Source organism: Perca fluviatilis, chromosome 8, assembly GCF_010015445.1.
Source record: "Perca fluviatilis chromosome 8, GENO_Pfluv_1.0, whole genome shotgun sequence".
Lineage (NCBI taxonomy): Eukaryota > Metazoa > Chordata > Actinopteri > Perciformes > Percidae > Perca > Perca fluviatilis.
This window is the reverse complement of record NC_053119.1, coordinates 3,450,084-3,471,048: the sequence shown is the minus strand read 5'-3', so window position 1 is coordinate 3,471,048 and position 20,965 is coordinate 3,450,084. Positions and strand designations below refer to the sequence as shown.

The 20,965-nt window shown below is 48.4% G+C and overlaps 1 protein-coding gene across 1 annotated transcript in view; it reads right to left on the bottom strand.

Moving 5' to 3' along the window:
* The window catches only part of spg11 (SPG11 vesicle trafficking associated, spatacsin), a 65,550-nt gene that overhangs the window by 32,546 nt on the left and 12,039 nt on the right, over positions 1-20,965 (bottom strand). The window contains 8 exon segments of the mRNA XM_039808299.1: positions 657-860; positions 2,468-2,663; positions 7,719-7,903; positions 11,365-11,492; positions 16,605-16,676; positions 18,893-19,069; positions 20,048-20,223; positions 20,673-20,828. Coding sequence (XP_039664233.1) covers positions 657-860; positions 2,468-2,663; positions 7,719-7,903; positions 11,365-11,492; positions 16,605-16,676; positions 18,893-19,069; positions 20,048-20,223; positions 20,673-20,828 — 1,294 coding nt within the window.

The following is a 20,965-nucleotide window of genomic DNA, read 5'->3' as shown; positions in this document are numbered from 1 at the left end:
CAGCAGCTGATTGACTTCCCGACTGATATTTGAATTGAAGTCGCTGCTCGCTCAGTGGGACGCTTATCAGTTACATTCTCTAAGCACAGACGGATATTTGGAAAAACAGAAAAATGGGTTCCAATATCCAATTTTTTTTTTTTTTTTTTTTCACCTTGACAAATTAAAAAATTGGATCTTTAACCAGTTTTTCCAATTTCCTGATTTTTATTCAGAGGATCAGAAATTGAGAAAATTACAAAATTGCGTCTGGGCTCCAATTCTTCAATACTGCCATGGTATTCTCTTCCTCTACTTTGCAGAATATGGTAAGTCATTAACTCATATAGATCAAAAAAAAAAAAAAAAATATGTCTAAGTACACAAACGGACATTGACCCTAGCTCCCCACCCCCACCACACACTCGAAACCATCAGTTGCACCTCTGACCCCAAAGTCTATCAGTTTATTTTTATTTTTTTGGTCCATATGCAGTTAATGATCTGCATATTCTGCAAAGTAGAGGAAGAGAATACCATGGCAGTATTGAATAACTGGAGCTCAGACGCAATTTTGTAATTTTCTAAATTTCTGATCCTCTGAATAAAAATCAGAAAATTGGAAAAACTGATTAAAGATCAAATTTTTTAATTTGTCAATTAAAAAATTGACAGACCTGTAGTGCTCCAGGTAGCTGTAGAGCAGGTACTGCAGGCCGTGGTCCAGGCAGAAGGAGATGAAGAGGCTGTGGAGGTCCAGGCCGAGGGGCGAGCGGTACTGGGGGACGGGAGGGGACCGGGACATCACCCCTCCGCCCTGAGCCAGCCTCCACAGCAGCCGCTCCAGGTCGGACACCTCCTCGGGGACGAACACCCCTCTCCTGCAGGAGCAGACACAGACCAACAGTCAGACAGGCAGCGCGGTGGCTCAGTGGTTAGCACTTCTGCCTCACAGCAAGACGGTTCTGGGCTCGAGGCCTTTCTGTGTGCATGTTCTCCCCTTTTTTGTGTGGGTTTCCTCCGGGTGCTCCGGTTTCTTCCCACCATAAAGACATGCATACTAGGACCACAGTTACTAGGACTACAGTTGAAAATTAGCCGACTGGCTAACACTGGCGCATTTACAGAAATGTTGATTAATGTGCATTGACCAATCAAATAAACTTACAAGGCTGGAAGCTCAAAGGGGGTTTTTCTACCTACAAGTTTGACAAGTTTGTCAGTTTGCTGTGACCTATTTATTATTTGAAAAATTTTGTCATCTTTTCACTTCACTGCTTCGGTCTCTCCTAAGTGGAATGCAGCCATCAGTAATGGTTTAATACCAGGACCTCTCCTAAGTGGAATGCAGCCATCAGTAATGGTTTAATACCAGGACCTCTCCTAAAGTGGAATGCAGCCATCAGTAATGGTATAATACCAGGACCTCTCCTAAGTTGAATGCAGCCATCAGTAAGGTTTAATACCAGGACCTCTCCTAAGTGGAATGCAGCCATCATTAATGGTTTAATACCAGGACCTCTCCTAAGTGGAATACAGCCATCATTAATGGTTTAATACCAGGACCTCTCCTAAGTGGAATACAGCCATCAGTAATGGTTTAATACCAGGACCTCTCCTAAGTGGAATGCAGCCATCAGTAATGGTTTAATACCAGGACCTCTCCTAAGTGGAATGCAGCCATCATTAATGGTTTAATACCAGGACCTCTCCTAAGTGGAATGCAGCCATCAGTAATGGTTTAATACCAGGACCTCTCCTAAGTGGAATGCAGCCATCATTAATGGTTTAATAACCGGGCCTCCTAAGTGGAATGCAGCCATCAGTAATGGTTTAATACCAGGTCCTCTCCTAAGTGGAATGCAGCCATCATTAATGGTTTAATACCAGGACCTCTCCTAAGTGGAATGCAGCCATCATTAATGGTTTAATACCAGGACCTCTCCTAAGTGGAATGCAGCCATCAGTAATGGTTTAATACCAGGGCCCTCCTATGTGGAATGCAGCCATCAGTAATGGTTTAATACCAGGACCTCTCCTAAGTGGAATGCAGCCATCATTAATGGTTTAATACCAGGGCCTCTCCTAAGTGGAATGCAGCCATCATTAATGGTTTAATACCAGGGCCTCTCCTAAGTGGAATGCAGCCATCAGTAATGGTTTAATACCAGGGCCTCTCCTAAGTGGAATGCAGCCATCATTAATGGTTTAATACCAGGGCCTCTCCTAAGTGGAATGCAGCCATCAGTAATGGTTTAATACCAGGGCCTCTCCTAAGTGGAATGCAGCCATCAGTAATGGGTTTTAATGCTTTTCCTACTATGACAGGTCAACATGTCTGCCGTGAAAAAGGTCCATAGAGAGGTCAGCTGGTGGAGTCTCCAGAGGCTGGTACATGATGGTACAAAATAATGTTAAAACGCACAGTAGAATAACGTTTAAAAACAATAAACGTTAAAAAGGGTGCCAGGCACCCCTAGAGCTCTACCTGGCCAGCAGGTCCAGGATCTGCTCCCTCATGTAGCCGCTGCAGACCGTGTTGCTGTTGACCAGCTCGGGGGTTAACTCGGGCCACCGGGAGCCGCCGGACGCCTCGGCGCTCTGGATCCAGTCCACCACGCGCTGCTGGTCGTGGAGCGCCGTCAGGTATCGCCACAGCAACGCCGAGTCACAGGAAGTCACCTCTGAGGAAACCAAAAACACAAGAGAGAGAAATGAGACGGATAAAACTTGTGTGATGTCAGCTCGTTAAATGTGAATATTTTGTCGTTTCTTTACTCGTCCGTGACAGTAACAGAATATCTTTGACCAATGGTGTAACTGTGGGTAAAAGTGAGCAAAATTGAAATTTTTAACGTCTAACACTTTTCAGCATTCAGGGTTCATACGTATTTTGACCAACACCTTTCCATGACTTTTCGGCAAATTTCCATGACTATGTATTCCTGAAAATGTCAGTAAACATTATACAATAAGAATAAAAATCTGTGTTAAAGTTTACCCTCAGAGGTTTAACAATAAACAATGTATGTGGTTCATAGTGGGATTCGTATATTAAACACATATAATTATGCTGTGTTAAAACTTGTGTTAAATGACTTTTCCAAAAACTTTCCAGGCCTGGAATTTGCATTTTTCAAATTCCATAACTTTTCCAGTTTTTTTCAAAACGTATGAACCCTGTGCATTCTGGGGAATTTTTCTGCCACAGGATTTGGCAAAACACTGATCCACATTTTTCACCATTTTCTGACATTTTAAGGCGCTCACACACCAACCCGATAATCGGCCGTCGGGCAGTCTGGCGAGGTCGGTGACTCGAGTCTGTTCGGTGTGTTGCGTGCCGTCGTCAGTCTGAGGAGCCGTCGGCCTTCATTTGGGCCGATTTGAATAAATAAAGGTTAAATAAAATAAAAAAAAAAATTGACTTGTTGGATTGGAAGGCAGGCAGTCAGACTCAATGACCAATCTGATTGGTGGAGCGCTAGCCCGGGAAATGACGAGCACGATGAGCGTGACGAACACCTCTCAAAAAAAAAAATCTTTTAAACTGACCTTTGTCGATCTGAAATGAAGACAGATTCAGCAACTGCACGGCCTATTTCTTAAAATGTTTTCAGAAACACGTTTCGGTGAACTATCTTCGTAAAATATGAGATCGTATTCCGAACGAGCCGCCAATCAGCTGCCGGTTAAATGTTTTTTTGCCGACAATACAGATTAGCGCCGCCTGTTGTTATGGAGACGTATTACATCTCGTGCACGCGCAGAACGTACGCTCAAGTCGGTGTCGCTTCGGTGTGTTCAGAGGCACTTTTTTGACCAACTCGGGGAGGCTGATCAGTCCGACTGGCTTTTCTGCCGACGGTCGGCCGTCCGGTTGGTGTGTCAGAGCCTTTAGAGACCAAAACAACCAATCCATTCATCCAGGACATAATCCACAGATTAATAAACACTGACAATAATCTAATTTCTGTGTGAACAGACAACAAAGTGTTTTCTTCTCTTATTCCGAAGGTTGCTGGGAGTCTGACCTGTGTGTTGGAGTCTAACCTGTGTGTTGGAGTCTAACCTGTGTGTTGGGAGTCTAACCTGTGTGTTGGAGTCTAACCTGTGTGTTGGAGTCTAACCTGTGTGTTGGGAGTCTAACCTGTGTGTTGGAGTCTAACCTGTGTGTTGAGAGTCTAACCTGTGTGTTGGGAGTCTAACCTGTGTGTTGGGAGTCTAACCTGTGTGTTGGAGTCTAACCTGTGTGTTGGGAGTCTAACCTGTGTGTTGGAGTCTAACCTGTGTGTTGGGAGTCTAACCTGTGTGTTGGGAGTCTAACCTGTGTGTTGGAGTCTAACCTGTGTGTTGGAGTCTAACCTGTGTGTTGAGAGTCTAACCTGTGTGTTGAGAGTCTAACCTGTGTGTTGAGAGTCTAACCTGTGTGTTGGGAGTCTAACCTGTGTGTTGAGAGTCTGACCTGTGTGTTGAGAGTCTGACCTGTGTGTTGGGAGTCTAACCTGTGTGTTGGGAGTCTAACCTGTGTGTTGAGAGTCTGACCTGTGTGTTGAGAGTCTGACCTGTGTGTTGGGAGTCTGACCTGTGTGTTGGGAGTCTAATCTGTGTGTTGGGAGTCTAACCTGTGTGTTGAGAGTCTAACCTGTGTGTTGAGAGTCTAACCTGTGTGTTGAGAGTCTAACCTGTGTGTTGAGAGTCTAACCTGTGTGTTGAGAGTCTAACCTGTGTGTTGGGAGTCTAACCTGTGTGTTGGGAGTCTAACCTGTGTGTTGAGAGTCTGACCTGTGTGTTGAGAGTCTAACCTGTGTGTTGAGAGTCTAACCTGTGTGTTGAGAGTCTAACCTGTGTGTTGAGAGTCTAACCTGTGTGTTGGGAGTCTAACCTGTGTGTTGAGAGTCTAACCTGTGTGTTGAGAGTCTGACCTGTGTGTTGGGAGTCTAACCTGTGTGTTGGGAGTCTGACCTGTGTGTTGGGAGTCTAATCTGTGTGTTGGGAGTCTAACCTGTGTGTTGAGAGTCTAACCTGTGTGTTGAGAGTCTAACCTGTGTGTTGAGAGTCTAACCTGTGTGTTGGGAGTCTGACCTGTGTGTTGGGAGTCTGACCTGTGTGTTGGGAGTCTGACCTGTGTGTTGGGAGTCTAACCTGTGTGTTGAGAGTCTGACCTGTGTGTTGGGAGTCTGACCTGTGTGTTGAGAGTCTGACCTGTGTGTTGGAGTCTAACCTGTGTGTTGAGAGTCTGACCTGTGTGTTGGGAGTCTGACCTGTGTGTTGGGAGTCTAACCTGTGTGTTGGGAGTCTAACCTGTGTGTTGAGAGTCTAACCTGTGTGTTGAGAGTCTAACCTGTGTGTTGAGAGTCTAACCTGTGTGTTGGGAGTCTAACCTGTGTGTTGGGAGTCTGTGTGTTGGGAGTCTAACCTGTGTGTTGGGAGTCTAACCTGTGTGTTGGGAGTCTAACCTGTGTGTTGGGAGTCTGTGTGTTGGGAGTCTAACCTGTGTGTTGGGAGTCTAACCTGTGTGTTGAGAGTCTAACCTGTGTGTTGGGAGTCTGTGTGTTGGGAGTCTAACCTGTGTGTTGGGAGTCTAACCTGTGTGTTGGGAGTCTGACCTGTGTGTTGAGAGTCTGACCTGTGTGTTGGGAGTCTAACCTGTGTGTTGAGAGTCTAACCTGTGTGTTGGAGTCTAACCTGTGTGTTGAGAGTCTAACCTGTGTGTTGGAGTCTAACCTGTGTGTTGGGAGTCTAACCTGTGTGTTGGGAGTCTAACCTGTGTGTTGGGAGTCTAACCTGTGTGTTGGAGTCTAACCTGTGTGTTGGGAGTCTAACCTGTGTGTTGGGAGTCTAACCTGTGTGTTGGGAGTCTAACCTGTGTGTTGGAGTCTAACCTGTGTGTTGGAGTCTAACCTGTGTGTTGGGAGTCTGACCTGTGTGTTGGGAGTCTGACCTGTGTGTTGAGAGTCTGACCTGTGTGTTGGGAGTCTAACCTGTGTGTTGGGAGTCTGACCTGTGTGTTGGGAGTCTAACCTGTGTGTTGAGAGTCTGACCTGTGTGTTGAGAGTCTAACCTGTGTGTTGGAGTCTAACCTGTGTGTTGGGAGTCTAACCTGTGTGTTGGGAGTCTAACCTGTGTGTTGGAGTCTAACCTGTGTGTTGGAGTCTAACCTGTGTGTTGGGAGTCTAACCTGTGTGTTGAGAGTCTAACCTGTGTGTTGAGAGTCTAACCTGTGTGTTGAGAGTCTGACCTGTGTGTTGAGAGTCTGACCTGTGTGTTGAGAGTCTAACCTGTGTGTTGGGAGTCTAACCTGTGTGTTGAGAGTCTAACCTTTGTGTTGGGAGTCTAACCTGTGTGTTGGGAGTCTGACCTGTGTGTTGAGAGTCTAACCTGTGTGTTGGGAGTCTAACCTGTGTGTTGAGAGTCTAACCTGTGTGTTGGGAGTCTAACCTGTGTGTTGAGAGTCTAACCTGTGTGTTGAGAGTCTAACCTGTGTGTTGGGAGTCTAACCTGTGTGTTGGGAGTCTAACCTGTGTGTTGGGAGTCTCTAACCTGTGTGTTGGGAGTCTCTAACCTGTGTGTTGAGAGTCTAACCTGTGTGTTGAGAGTCTAACCTGTGTGTTGGGAGTCTAACCTGTGTGCTGGGAGTCTGACCTGTGTGTTGAGAGTCTAACCTGTGTGTTGAGAGTCTAACCTGTGTGTTGGGAGTCTAACCTGTGTGTTGAGAGTCTAACCTGTGTGTTGGGAGTCTCTAACCTGTGTGTTGGGAGTCTGTGTGTTGGGAGTCTAACCTGTGTGTTGAGTGTGTTGGGAGTCTAACCTGTGTGTTGGAGTCTAACCTGTGTGTTGGGAGTCTAACCTGTGTGTTGGGAGTCTAACCTGTGTGTTGGGAGTCTAACCTGTGTGTTGGGAGTCTGTGTGTTGGGAGTCTAACCTGTGTGTTGAGAGTCTAACCTGTGTGTTGAGAGTCTAACCTGTGTGTTGGGAGTCTGTGTGTTGGGAGTCTAACCTGTGTGTTGAGAGTCTAACCTGTGTGTTGGGAGTCTAACCTGTGTGTTGGGAGTCTGTGTGTTGAGAGTCTAACCTGTGTGTTGGGAGTCTGTGTGTTGGGAGTCTAACCTGTGTGTTGGGAGTCTAACCTGTGTGTTGAGAGTCTAACCTGTGTGTTGAGAGTCTAACCTGTGTGTTGAGAGTCTAACCTGTGTGTTGAGAGTCTAACCTGTGTGTTGGGAGTCTAACCTGTGTGTTGGGAGTCTAACCTGTGTGTTGAGAGTCTAACCTGTGTGTTGAGAGTCTAACCTGTGTGTTGGGAGTCTGTGTGTTGGGAGTCTAACCTTTGTGTTGGGAGTCTAACCTGTGTGTTGGGAGTCTGTGTGTTGGGAGTCTAACCTGTGTGTTGAGAGTCTAACCTGTGTGTTGGGAGTCTAACCTGTGTGTTGAGAGTCTAACCTGTGTGTTGGGAGTCTGTGTGTTGGGAGTCTAACCTGTGTGTTGGGAGTCTAACCTGTGTGTTGAGAGTCTAACCTGTGTGTTGGGAGTCTAACCTGTGTGTTGAGAGTCTAACCTGTGTGTTGAGAGTCTAACCTGTGTGTTGAGAGTCTAACCTGTGTGTTGGGAGTCTGTGTGTTGGGAGTCTAACCTTTGTGTTGGGAGTCTAACCTGTGTGTTGAGAGTCTGTGTGTTGGAGTCTAACCTGTGTGTTGGGAGTCTAACCTGTGTGTTGGGAGTCTGTGTGTTGGGAGTCTAACCTGTGTGTTGGAGTCTGGACAGCAGGACGGCGGTCTGGCAGCTCTGGTCCCAGTTCCTCACCCAGTCCAGTCTGACGTTCCTCCAGAGTCCCTCGTCCCCCTGGGACGTCCTCTGGCCCGCCAGCGCCTCCAGAACCGCCTCACCCACACCCGCTGCCGCCTCCCTACGCACCATCTGTACCCTGCTGCGAGAGGATGGGAAGGGTTTTAAATCTCAATTCCAACACAGAGATTTCAGAGCATAATATTAATACAGTGCCCCTGTAATATTAAGCCTTGACCCCCCTCTGGCCCCTCTTAACTAGGGCAAATAGTTATAGTGGTTATAGGGTTAAGGTTGTGATTTTTGTAGAACCAAACCTATGGAGGGCTGCTGGTATGTAACACTTGTGCTCAATATATTTGGTACCCCTAAAATGGCATGTGGGCCCAGCATGGCCCCAGCATGGCCCCGCTATTTAAAAATGATCTAGCTTCAGAGACTTCATTTTAGCCGAAAACCTTACAAAAAGGAGAGATTAGACAACGGAAAGTCATCTGGAATTTTTTTAAAAGAGGAGGCTCAGGCGAGAGAAAGAAGAGGTGAGCCGGGGGAAGGGAGGGAGGGAGAGGACAGGAACACAGACACTTCAGAGACCTCATTTTAAACCGAAAACATTACAAAAGGAGAGATCAGACAAAAGGAGAGTTCAAAAGACGAGGCTCGGTGGGGAGAAAGGAGAGGTTCAAAAGGAGATAACGAGAGGATTCAGAGGGGTTTAAGAGGACGTTTTTCAAAGAGAAACAAAGAAGATGGAGACGAAAAGGAAGTTCAGATCGGACAAAGTAGAATACATCGTCTAAAACTATACGTTTGACAGGATTAAAAGGCTTTAATGTGAAGTGTGCTGTTAAACAGCTCCTTTCCCTCAGCGATCAGACCGCCCCTCGCAGGTTTTTATCCGGCCCACATATGAACTTAGGTTCACTGCGCCAAACCCAAAAAGACTAGAAATGGTTTCAAACTGCAATCGCGCAAGAATTTGGCAGATTTGCCAGAATTTGAGACTCAGAAATTCCCCCAAGAAGCCGAGAGTTTTAATAATAATAATAATAATAATAATAATAATACATTTAATTTGTAATGCACTTTATATTTAAGCAAATCTCAAAGTGCAACATGATAGTGCTAAAAATTATAAAAACACATGGAGAGCATGAAAAGAAAAAAGTAAATAAAAGGCAAAAGGACACAAGTTCACTCAAAAGCTCTCCTAAAAAGGTGGGTTTTAAGGCCACGTTTAAAAGCATCCACAGTCTGTGGGGTCCTCAGGTGGTCAGGGAGAGCCTTCCACAGACTGGGAGCAGCTGAGCAGAAAGCCCCATCTCCCATTGTACGGAGCTTTGTCCTGGGAGGTTTCAAAAAATATGCTGAGGCAGATCGTGGGGGTACGTGTTGAGGTCTGTGGGGTGAGGAGTTCCTTGGGGTAGAGGGGGGCTTCACCATGAATGCACTGGTGGGTAAGGAGGGAGACCTTGTACTCAACCCTGAGTGAGACAGGAAGCCAATGGAGTGATTTAAGGATGGGGGTGATGTGGTCATATTTGCGCACCCTCAACAGGATCCTAGCAGCGCTGTTTTGAATATACTGCAACTTCTGAAGGCTTTTGCCAGGGATCCCGGTGAGGAGCGCATTGCAGTAGGCCAGCCTGGAGGAGACAAAAGCGTGGACAAGCTTTTCCACGTCTGCAGGAGTGAGTGTGGGACGGAGTTTGGCAATGTTCCTGAGGTGGAAGAAGGAGGTCTTGCAGAGATGTTTGATGTGAGTCTCAAAGGTCAGATGAGAGTCCATTTTAACACCCAGGTTAGTGGCTGATGTTGAAAGTGGAATAGTTTGGCCGGAGAAGGTGATGCTGGTAATGTCAGATGATTGAACCTGGTGTGGGGTGCCAACTAGAATGGCTTCAGTCTTGGAGCTGTTTAGCTGCAGAAAGTTTTGCTTCATCCACGCCTTTATCTCCTCCAGGCAGGTGGTCAGAGTGGATGATGGCAGGGCAGCAGAGGGGGTTGGGTTTGTCTTGAGGTAGAGTTGAGTATCATCAGCATAGCAGTGGAATGAAATTCCATGCCGGCTGATGACATGGCCAAGGCATATTCAGGCTGTGAAACAGGTTGCTGTGAGTCGGCTGCGTGGCAACCTGCTTATTAAAATGGAGTCTTTGTTTTTGCCTACTCCAGGTAGGGAATGAGTCCTTACCCCAAGTGAAGGAGTTCAAATACCTTGGGGGTCTTGTGAGTGAGAGGACAAAGGAGCGGGAGATTGGTCGGAGAATCGGTGCAGCGGGGGCGGTATTACGTTCACTTTATCGCACCGTTGTGACGAAAAGAGAGCTGAGCCAGAAGGCAAAGCTCTCGATCTACCGGTCAGTTTTCGTTCCTACCCTCACCTATGGTCGTGACCGAAAGAACGAGATCCAGGGTACAAGCGGCCGAAATCCGTGAGGAGCTCGGAGTAGAGCCGCTACTGACCGAGAGTACTTAAGAAAAATCATTTGGTTGTAAAGATCCCCTCGGGCAGTGCTTTTCATACACAGGGGGGATAAGAGCCTGTTAGTTGGGGACGTCTAGGGTGGTAATCAAAGCCTCTTGCTTCGTCTCTGGGTCCCCTGACCCGGACGAGGGCCCTTTAGTATGGGTGTGTGTGTCTCTCTAAAGCAGGACTCTTCAACAGGGGGTCCGGGGCTCCTAGGGGGTCCTCAGAGTTACTGCAAATTATTGTTAATTTCCTTTTCAAGTTTTTTCAAAAATGTAAATGTCTTAACATGAATCAAACATATTATGAGTAAAGAAACACATTGATGATAGGCTTACTGGCCTACAGGTAAAGTAGTCCCTAAGGTAGCCACCCACAGACACAGTTAATCCTAAGAATTCAGTGTGCCACATGTATGTTTAACATTAAAACATGATTTATGTATGTATTTAAGGTATGTATAAAGGCTTTAGGCTGCCCACACAATACTGTAGGCCCGGTTTAATTTTATACAATATATGTAGTAGGGGGTCCCCGCTCCATCTCTCTTTCAGTTAAGGGGTCCTTGTCTTAAAAAAACGTTGAAGACCCTTGCTCTAAAGAACTAGCAATCAGGGAAGTATCTGAAACAACTCCTTTTAATAAAGACCAAAACATCCGCTAGACGCGGGGGTTATCGAGGGCGAGGCATAAAGGGAGTTGGCTTTCGACGAGAAAGCGATAAGACGCCTCGGTAACCGTCGCATCGCTCAGCGATGGATGGATGGAGAACAGGGTTAAAATGTAAGCTTTGTTTTTCATGATTTGCTAAGGAACTTTTTAGCTGACTTCTGTAGGGCTTTTATGTCAACACGGCGACAAAAGTGTCGGAAATATGTGACAAACTGCAAAAATGTGCGACATGCAGTTATACGGTCAAACATATTGGACTTTTCTCAATGAAAACATTTCAATGAACACAAAATATTTGATTAAATCTACGTGTTTTAGTCTATTTTAGCGTACTCTTGTTTTTGTTAAGTGTGTGTTAAGTGTTCCCCATTTACTGACATGTTATGGACCAAACAACTAATCCATTCATCCAGAAAATAACCCAAAAATGTATCAACAATGAACAGAACGGTAATCTGTACCTGTGTGATTTGGTGTTTGCGGCGCAGCGGGAAGCAGGCAGAGACCCCAACCTCTCCATCTCCCTGATGAACGCCACGCTCGGCATCTCCTCTTCGGGAAAATAACCCCGCCCCGACATCTCCTCCACCTGACCAAATCAACCAATCAGAGGCCTCAGAGACTTGTTAGCACGTACACAGAGAAGACATAAACGTTAAGACTGCTGACACGTAAAAATGTTATGGAGCCCCAAATATGACATCCGAAAAAGAAAAGAAATTGTGGCCACAAAATGCTAATTTGCTAGAGGAGACCCCACCTATCTACAGCTAGAGGAGACCCCACCTATCTACAGCTAGGGGAGACCCCACCTATCTACAGCTAGAGGAGACCCCACCTATCTACAGCTAGAGGAGACCCCACCTATCTACAGCTAGGGGAGACCCCACCTATCTACAGCTAGAGGAGACCCCACCTATCTACAGCTAGAGGAGACCCCACCTATCTACAGCTAGGAGACCCCACCTATCTACAGCTAGAGGAGACCCCACCCATCTACAGCTAGAGGGAGACCCCACCTATCTACAGCTAGAGGAGACCCCACCTATCTACAGCTAGAGGAGACCCCACCTATCTACAGCTAGAGGAGACCTCACCTATCTACAGCTAAGGAGACCCCACCTATTTACAGCTAGAGGAGACCCCACCTATCTACAGCTAGGGGAGACCCCACCTATCTACAGCTAGAGGAGACCCCACCTATCTACAGCTAGGGAGACCTCACCCATCACAGCTAGGGGGGAGCCCCACCTATCTACAGCTAGAGGAGACCCCACCTATCTACAGCTAGAGGCAGCCCCACCTATCTACAGCTAGGGGAGACCCCACCTATCTACAGCTAGAGGAGACCCCACCTATCTACAGCTAGGGGAGACCCCACCTATCTCACAGCTAGAGGAGACCCCACCTATCTACAGCTAGGGGAGACCCCACCTATCTACAGCTAGGAAGACCCCACCTATCTACAGCTAGAGGAGACCCCACCTATCTACAGCTAGAGGAGACCCCACATCATACACAGCTAGGGAGACCCCACCTATCTACAGCTAGAGGGCCCACCCTACCTGTACAGCTAGGGGAGACCCCACCTATCTACAGCTAGGGAGACCCCACCTATCTACAGCTAGAGGGACCCCACCTATCTACAGCTAGAGGAGACCCCACCTATCTACAGCTAGAGAGACCCCACCCCACTCACAGCTAGGAGACCCCACCTATCTACAGCTAGAGGGAGACCCCACCTATCTACAGCTAGAGGAGACCCCACCTATCTACAGCTAGGGGAGACCCCACCTATCTACAGCTAGAGGAGACCCCCACCTATCTACAGCTAGAGGGAGACCCCACCCATCTACAGCTAGGGAGACCCCACCCTATCTACAGCTAGAGGAGACCCCACCTATCTACAGCTAGAGGAGACCCCACCTATCTACAGCTAGGGAGACCCCACCTATCTACAGCTAGAGGAGACCCCACCTATCTACAGCTAGAGGAGACCCCACCTATCTACAGCTAGAGGAGACCCCACCTATCCACAGCTAGAGGAGACCCCACCTATCTACAGCTAGAGGAGACCCCACCTATCTACAGCTAGGGGAGACCCCACCTATCTACAGCAGAGGAGACCCCACCACCACAAGCAGGGAGACCTCACCCTATCTACAGCTAGGGGAGACCCACCTATCTACAGCTAGAGGAGACCCCACCTATCCACAGCTAGAGGGACCCCACCTCCATCTACAGCTAGGGAGACCCCACCCATCTACAGCTAGAGGAGACCCCACCCATCTACAGTAAGGGAGACCCCACCTATCTACAGCTAGGGGAGACCCCACCTATCTACAGCTAGGGAGACCCCACCCATCTACAGCTAGAGACCCTACCTATCTAAGCTAGAGGAGACCCCACCTATCTACAGCGGAGACCCCACCTATCTACAGCTAGGGGAGACCCCACCCATCTACAGCTAGAGGACCCCACCACAGCAGAGGACCCCACCCATCTACAGCTAGGGAGACCCCCACCTATCTACAGCTAGAGGAGACCCCACCTATTCACAGCTAGGGAGACCCCACCTATCTACAGCTAGGGAGACCCCACCACCTACAGCTAGGACCCTACTCATTCAGCTAGAGGGAGACCCCACCCATCCACAGCTAGGGAGACCCCACCTATCTACAGCTAGAGGAGACCCCACCCATCTACAGCTAGAGAACCCCACCCATCTACAGCTAGAGGAGACCCCACCTATCTAGCTAGCAGGAGACCCCACCTCCATCTACAGCTAGGAGAACCCACCCATCTACAGCTAGAGGAGACCCCACCTATCTACAGCTAGGGAGACCCCACCCATCTACAGCTAGAGGGAGACCCCACCTATCTACAGCTAGGGAGACCCCACCCATTCTATAGCAGAGGGAGACCCCACCTATCTACAGCTAGAGGCGACCCCACCTATCTACAGCTAGAGGAGACCCCACCTATCTACAGCTAGAGGAGACCCCACCTATCTACAGCTAGGACCCCACCTATCTACAGCTAGAGGAGACCCCACCTATCTACAGCTAGAGGAGCACCCCACCTATCTACAGCTAGGGAGACCTCCACCCATCTACAGCTAGAGGAGACCCCACCCATCTACAGCTAGAGGAGACCCCACCTATCCACAGCTAGAGGAGACCCCACCCATCTACAGCTAGAGGAGACCCCACCTATCTACAGCTAGAGGAGACCCCACCTATCTACAGCTAGAGACCCCACCTATTCACAGCTAGAGGAGACCCCACCCATCTACAGCTAGAGGAGACCCCCACCCATCTACATGCCAGACCCTACCATCTACAGCTAGAGGAGACCCCACCTATATACAGCTAGAGGAGACCCCACCTATCTACAGCTAGGAGACCCCACCTATCTACAGCTAGAGGAGACCCCACCTATCTACAGCTAGAGAGACCCCACCTATCTACAGCTAGGGGAGACCCCACCTATCTACAGCTAGAGGAGACCCCACCATCTACAGCTAGAGGGAACCCCACCTATCTACAGCTAGGGGAGACCCCACCTATCCACAGCTAGAGGAGACCCCACCTATCTACAGCTAGGAGACCCCACCCATCTACAGCTAGAGGAGACCCCACCTATCTACAGCTAGGGAGACCCCACCTATCTACAGCTAGGGGAGACCCCACCTACTACAGCTAGAGGAGACCCCACCCATCTACAGCTAGAGGGAGACCCCACCTATCCACAGCTAGGGAGACCCCACCTATCTACAGCTAGAGGACCCCACCTATCTACAGCTAGGAGACCCCACCCTATCTACAGTAAGGAGGACCCCACCTATCTACAGCAGAGGCCCCCACCTATCTACAGCTAGAGGAGACCCCACCCATTCATACAGCTAGAGGAGACCCCACCTATCTACAGCTAGGGGAGACCCCACCCATCTACAGCTAGAGGAGACCCCACCTATCTACAGCTAGAGGAGACCCCACCTATCTACAGCTAGGGGAGACCCCCACCTATCTACAGCTAGAGGAGACCCCACCATCTACAGCTAGAGGAGACCCCACCTATCTACAGCTAGGGGAGACCCCACCTATCTACAGCTAGAGGAGACCCCACACCCATCTACAGCTAGAGGAGACCCCACCTATCCACAGCTAGGGGGAGCCCCACCATCTACAGCTAGAGGAGACCCCACCTATCTACAGCTAGAGGAGACCCCACCCATCTACAGCTAGAGGAGACCCCACCTATCTACAGCTAGAGGAGACCCCACCTATCTACAGCTAGAGGAGACCCCACCTATCTACAGCCACTAGAGGAGACCCCACCTATCTACAGCTAGAGGAGACCCCACCTATCTACAGCTAGGGGAGACCCACCTATCTACAGCGCTTTAGGGAGACCTCACCCATCTACAGCTAGAGGAGACCCCACCTATCTACAGCTAGAGTGACCCCACCCATTTACAGCTAGGGGAGACCCCACCTATCTACAGCGAGGAGACCCCACATACAACAGCTAGGGGAGACCCCACCTATCTACAGCTAGAGGAGACCCTACCTATTACAGCTAGGGAGACCCCACTATCTACAGCTAGGGAGACCCCACCTATCTACAGCTAGAGGAGACCCCACCTATCTACAGCTAGAGGAGACCCCACCTATCTACAGCTAGGGGAGACCCCACCTATCTACAGCTAGAGGAACCCCACCTACTACAGCTAGGGAGACCCCACCCATCTACAGCTAGAGGAGACCCACCCATCCACAGCTAAGGAGACCCCACCCATCTACAGCTAGGGAGACCCCACCCATCTACAGCTAGAGGAGACCCCACCCATCTACAGCTAGGGGAGACCCCACCCATCTACAGCTAGAGGAGACCCCCACCCATCTACAGCTAGGGAGACCCCACCCATCTACAGCTAGGGGAGACCCCACCTATCTACAGCTAGAGGACCCCACCTATCTACAGCTAGAGGAGACCCCACCCATCTACAGCTAGAGGAGACCCCACCCATCCACAGCTAGGGAGACCCCACCCATCTACAGCTAGAGGAGACCCCACCTATCTACAGCTAGGAGACCCACCAATCCACAGCTAGAGGAGACCCCACCTATCTACAGCTAGGGGAGACCCCACCTATCTACAGCTAGAGGAGACCCCACCCATCTACAGCTAGAGGCACCCCACCCATCCACAGCTAGAGGAGACCCCACCTATCTACAGCTAGAGGAGACCCCACCCATCTACAGCTAGGGGAGACCCCACCATCTACAGCTAGAGGGAGACCCCACCTATCTACAGCTAGAGGTACCCCACCTATCTACAGCTAGAGGAGACCCCACCTATCTACAGCTAGAGGAGACCCCACCTATCTACAGCTAGAGGAGACCCCACCTATCTACAGCTAGAGGAGACCCCACCTATCTACAGCTAGAGGAGACCGGGATAAGCCCTATTTCAACACACGGTGGCGTATCCCTTTAATAAATCAACGCTGTCATGTTTCGGCACAAAGCCTTCTTCGGAGCGCTTCAAAGTGATGTGAGTGAATATAAATACGTGAAATCAGAGCACTTTGTTCTCCTGACATGTGCTACCTTTTCTTCCCTTTTTAAAACATGAAGTAAAGATATTACTGCAGGCTTACGTTGGTTGCGTTTTTCCGAAATTAAAGTAAACTCACCACAAACTCCCGGAGGTCCCTGTCGTCGGTGTAGAGGCAGATACTGTGGAGCTGCTTCTTCACACTGAAACCCTTTACACACACACACACACACACACACACACACACACACACACACACACACACACACACACACACACACACACACACACACACACACACACACACACACACACACACACACACACACACACACACACACACACACACACACACACACACAGTTTAATATTTGGCCACAGGGAAAAATTAGGGAGTTTTAGAACTCTCTTTATTGCATAAAACAATATGATAAAAGTAAAACTACTTTTGTGCTGGTAGATTGAAGTCATACAGGGAAGGGTTTCATGCATTCAAATATCTGTCGTTTTGAACACTGATGTACCACTAGACCCATTATATTATATCATATTAATAGGAGCAATTCCTGACTGGGCTGTGGAAAAGAAAGGTTTACATGTTGCATATTCTTTCATAGGCGCGGGAACTGGTGGCGAAGCTTTAAAACTGCGAGGACAATGAAATGATAGCTTGTAAATATCTCAGGTTGTCGTTTCTGTTCCACGACATTTTTTCTATGTCATGTTTAGGATGAAGAGAGGGATCATTTTAGTAAGTTTTAAATTATTTAATTTAGCTTCAGTGTGTATTGGCCAATCTGATTTGTCTTACACGCAACGACAAATGAGTTTCTACTGCATCTATCAGCGCTACTTAGCAATGTCGAGAATTTTTTCTTTTTTTCAAATCGCCCAACCCCAAACAGGCGAGGACTAGCGAGGTTTCTCCAACTGACTCCTCATCCAGCATACTTCATGGAGGGGAGGGGCGAGTCAGTTTTTAAAGGTCCCATGACATGGTGCTCTTTGGATGCTTTTATATAGACCTTAGTGGTCCCCTAATACTGCATCTGAAGTCTCTTTTATATAGACCTTAGTGGTCCCCTAATACTGTATCTGAAGTCTCTTTTATATAGACCTTAGTGGTCCCCTAATACTGTATCTGAAGTCTCTTTTATATAGACCTTAGTGGTCCCCTAATACTGTATCTGAAGTCTCTTTTATATAGACCTTAGTGGTCCCCTAATACTGTATTTGTACCTTTAAAAGGAGACAGAGGTAGAGTGGTCTGCAGAATACACAGCCTGTGTAACATTAGCCTCTTTCCCACCGGAGGGATTTTTGCAGTTCCTAGAACATAAAATTCCTAGAACCCTTTTCTTCTCGTGTTCAGACTGGACCAATTTGGGGATTTTTAAGTTCCTTTGACCTCAGTTCCTGTAACTCTTCCAGCTCCTACTTCAGGGAAGGGTCTTTTCTCTGTTCCCTTCACAGCATCGGGACCTAGGTCAACGACAGTCTGGTTTCCGGTACAGACAGACCAACAACGGGGCAATTTTAACAGTTTTCCCATTCTTATTCATCACTAAATTTACTTCTGACAACGTTTTAGGCGAGAAATGAACGGTTTAGATTTCGAATGTAGGCAGTCTTGCGAAAATTGATGCCGAATTGACAATTTGCTTCAATGTTTTCGGAGTTGAGAAGCTCCATGAAGTGAGGCGACAGCCAGCAGGTGCCTGGCCCCGGCCGCTAGCTCGTCGCTGGGCCAGTCCTGCTCAGAGACCCCCTGCTGTAAGTTGGAGGTCTCTCAGACCGGGGAAACACACACACACACACACACACAGCTGTAAGCTGGAGGTCTCTCAGACCGCTCTCGTTAAGAGGCTTTTATTTGGCCGTTGACGGTTTGTTTGTTTAAATATCACAACACATGTCCATCATAAGATTACCGGGAACCTGTGGTTAACTGTCTTTTCAGAGTTAAACTCCACAAGCATGGACACACACACACACACACACACACACACACACACACACACACACACACACACACACACACACACACACACACACACACACACACACACACACACACACACACACACACACACACACACACACACACACACACACGGGGGAGAGAGAGATACCCGTTTCTCTTCGGGAGACTTGTTTAAATTATGACTAATATTCTATATACATTAGATGTAGTACATACTTTTTTTGGTGTATTAGTTTTCTGATTTTAATGCTATAGAGACCGTTGCCGTGGTTGGTTTGGGCTCCTTCTGTAAGTAATTTTGGGGTACAATTTGGTTCTGAAGAATTCTGCAAGCAGCACTACCACAGGCCAAGCAAATGGCCCGTTCCATACAGGCCCACTGTGAACGGGCACTGTACTAGTGACAGAAAAGAAGGGTTCTGATTGGCTGGAGGCGTGGTCACCATGTTGACGAGCAGGGCGTTGGCGGTGTGCAGGTCTCGGCGCTGCAGGCAGGAGAACACCTGACGCAGACCCTCCATCCTCAGAGCCGACAGGCGCCGCTCCGGCCGCCCCCGCCGCCGCAGGACGGCCTGGGCTCGGGCAATCTGATTGGTCAGGACGGACTGACGCACCACTTCCTGCAGCGGCGCACACACAGAGTTACAGAATTAGGAGACATGAAGGCGATGTATGTGTGTGTGTGTGTGTGTGTGTGTGTGACTGTCTGTCTGTGTGTGTGCTAAGCTCAACCAATCAGCGTGCAGCTCCTCTAAATATTCATGAGCAGACCATATAAAAAGGTAAAAAAGCTCTTGTTTCAGTCCAGTCCCATTTATCAGGGTAGCATTAGGGCCCAAAACAACAGCAAAATAGACATTTTCAGCCCAACCAATGTTACATACCCTATTACGAGACCTTAAGGAACAGCATGAAATACCCTATATAATCATTCTATCACCCTTTTAAATCAAAATTAAAAACATATGTTTAAAGAGAGACTGTAAAAACAGCTAAATGTATGTTCCCACAGCTCTATGTTCCCACAGCCCTATAGTCCCACGGCCCTATGTTCCCACATTTCTAAGATTCTTCTTAAAATTAGGCCCTATTTCAGGGTTATGGTTACATTCCATCTGTAGTCCGTTGCTGCTGGATAATAGGTTGGGTGTAATTGGCTACCAAATTGGGAGAAAGGGGGATAAAATCTGATACAAATTTATGAAAAAGGTTAATGTGGGAACATAGGGCCTAATTTTGGAGAGAAATCTTAGAAATGTTGGAACATTGGGCTGTGGGAACATAGGGCATGGGAACATAGGGCTGTGGGAACATAGGGCATGGGAACATAGGGCTGTGGGAACATAGGGCATGGGAACATAGGGCTGTGGGAACATAGGGCTGTGGGAACATAGGGCTGTGAGACCATAGGGCTGTGGGAACATTGGGCTGTGGGAACATAGGGCATGGGAACATAGGGCTGTGAGACCATAGGGCTGTGGGAACATTGGGCTGTGGGAACATAGGGCTGTGGGAACATAGGAACATGGAACCTAAATAGAAAGACCAAACTACAAACTACAAAACTCAAGTGAGAACATTTCATCAGGAAATGTCACCTCTGTGGGCAGCTGGTCCCACTCGTCTCTCTGAGCCTCCTCCGGAGCGCCATCGGCAGGATGGGTGCTGGAGGTGTCGCCCCCTGCGGGCCAGGGGAACCTCTTCATGTAGCTCCGCAGCTCGGTGACGTAGCGGTCCAAAACGTCCACGCAGCTCCGCACGCCCGCGTCTTCGCCTGCAGACATGACGCAGCAGCTTTAACACGCAGGGTAAAAAAACACCAGATAACTGACGTATCTATCTTCTACCGCGTACAGCACGGGCAGCAAACTCAACTTCACTGGAAAAAGAGAATGAAGTCAAGGGACAGACCTGTAGAGTTTATGGACAAGCTTTTATTCCAAAAATGTAAAATGTCTTTGACCATTTTACTCTCATACAGCCTCCTCACGGACAGTTTGGTGGACAAAAACCTAAAAAAGAAATCCTTAGCCATCGTGTGTGTGTCTCTGTCTGTCTTTCTATCTGTGTGTGTGTGTATCTGTGTGTGTGTGTGTGTGTGTGTGTGTGTGTGTGTGTGTGTGTGTGTGTGTGTGTGTGTATCTGTGTGTGTGTGTATCTCTGTGTGTGTGTGTATCTCTGTGTGTGTGTATCTCTGTGTGTGTGTGTGTGTTGTTGTCTTACAGTTGTTGTTGGACAGCACCGAGCGGATCTGCGTGTTGACGAAGCTCATGGTGATGTTGAGCAGCTGTTCTGAGAACTGTCGGCTCTGAGCTTCGCTGTTTGAATCTCTGACAGCCGAACACAGCAGGTCCAGGGCAGGACACATCTCCTGGAAACCTACACACACACACACACACACACACACACACACACACACACACACACACACACACACACACACACACACACACACACACACACACACACACACACACACACACACACACACACACACACACACACACACACACACA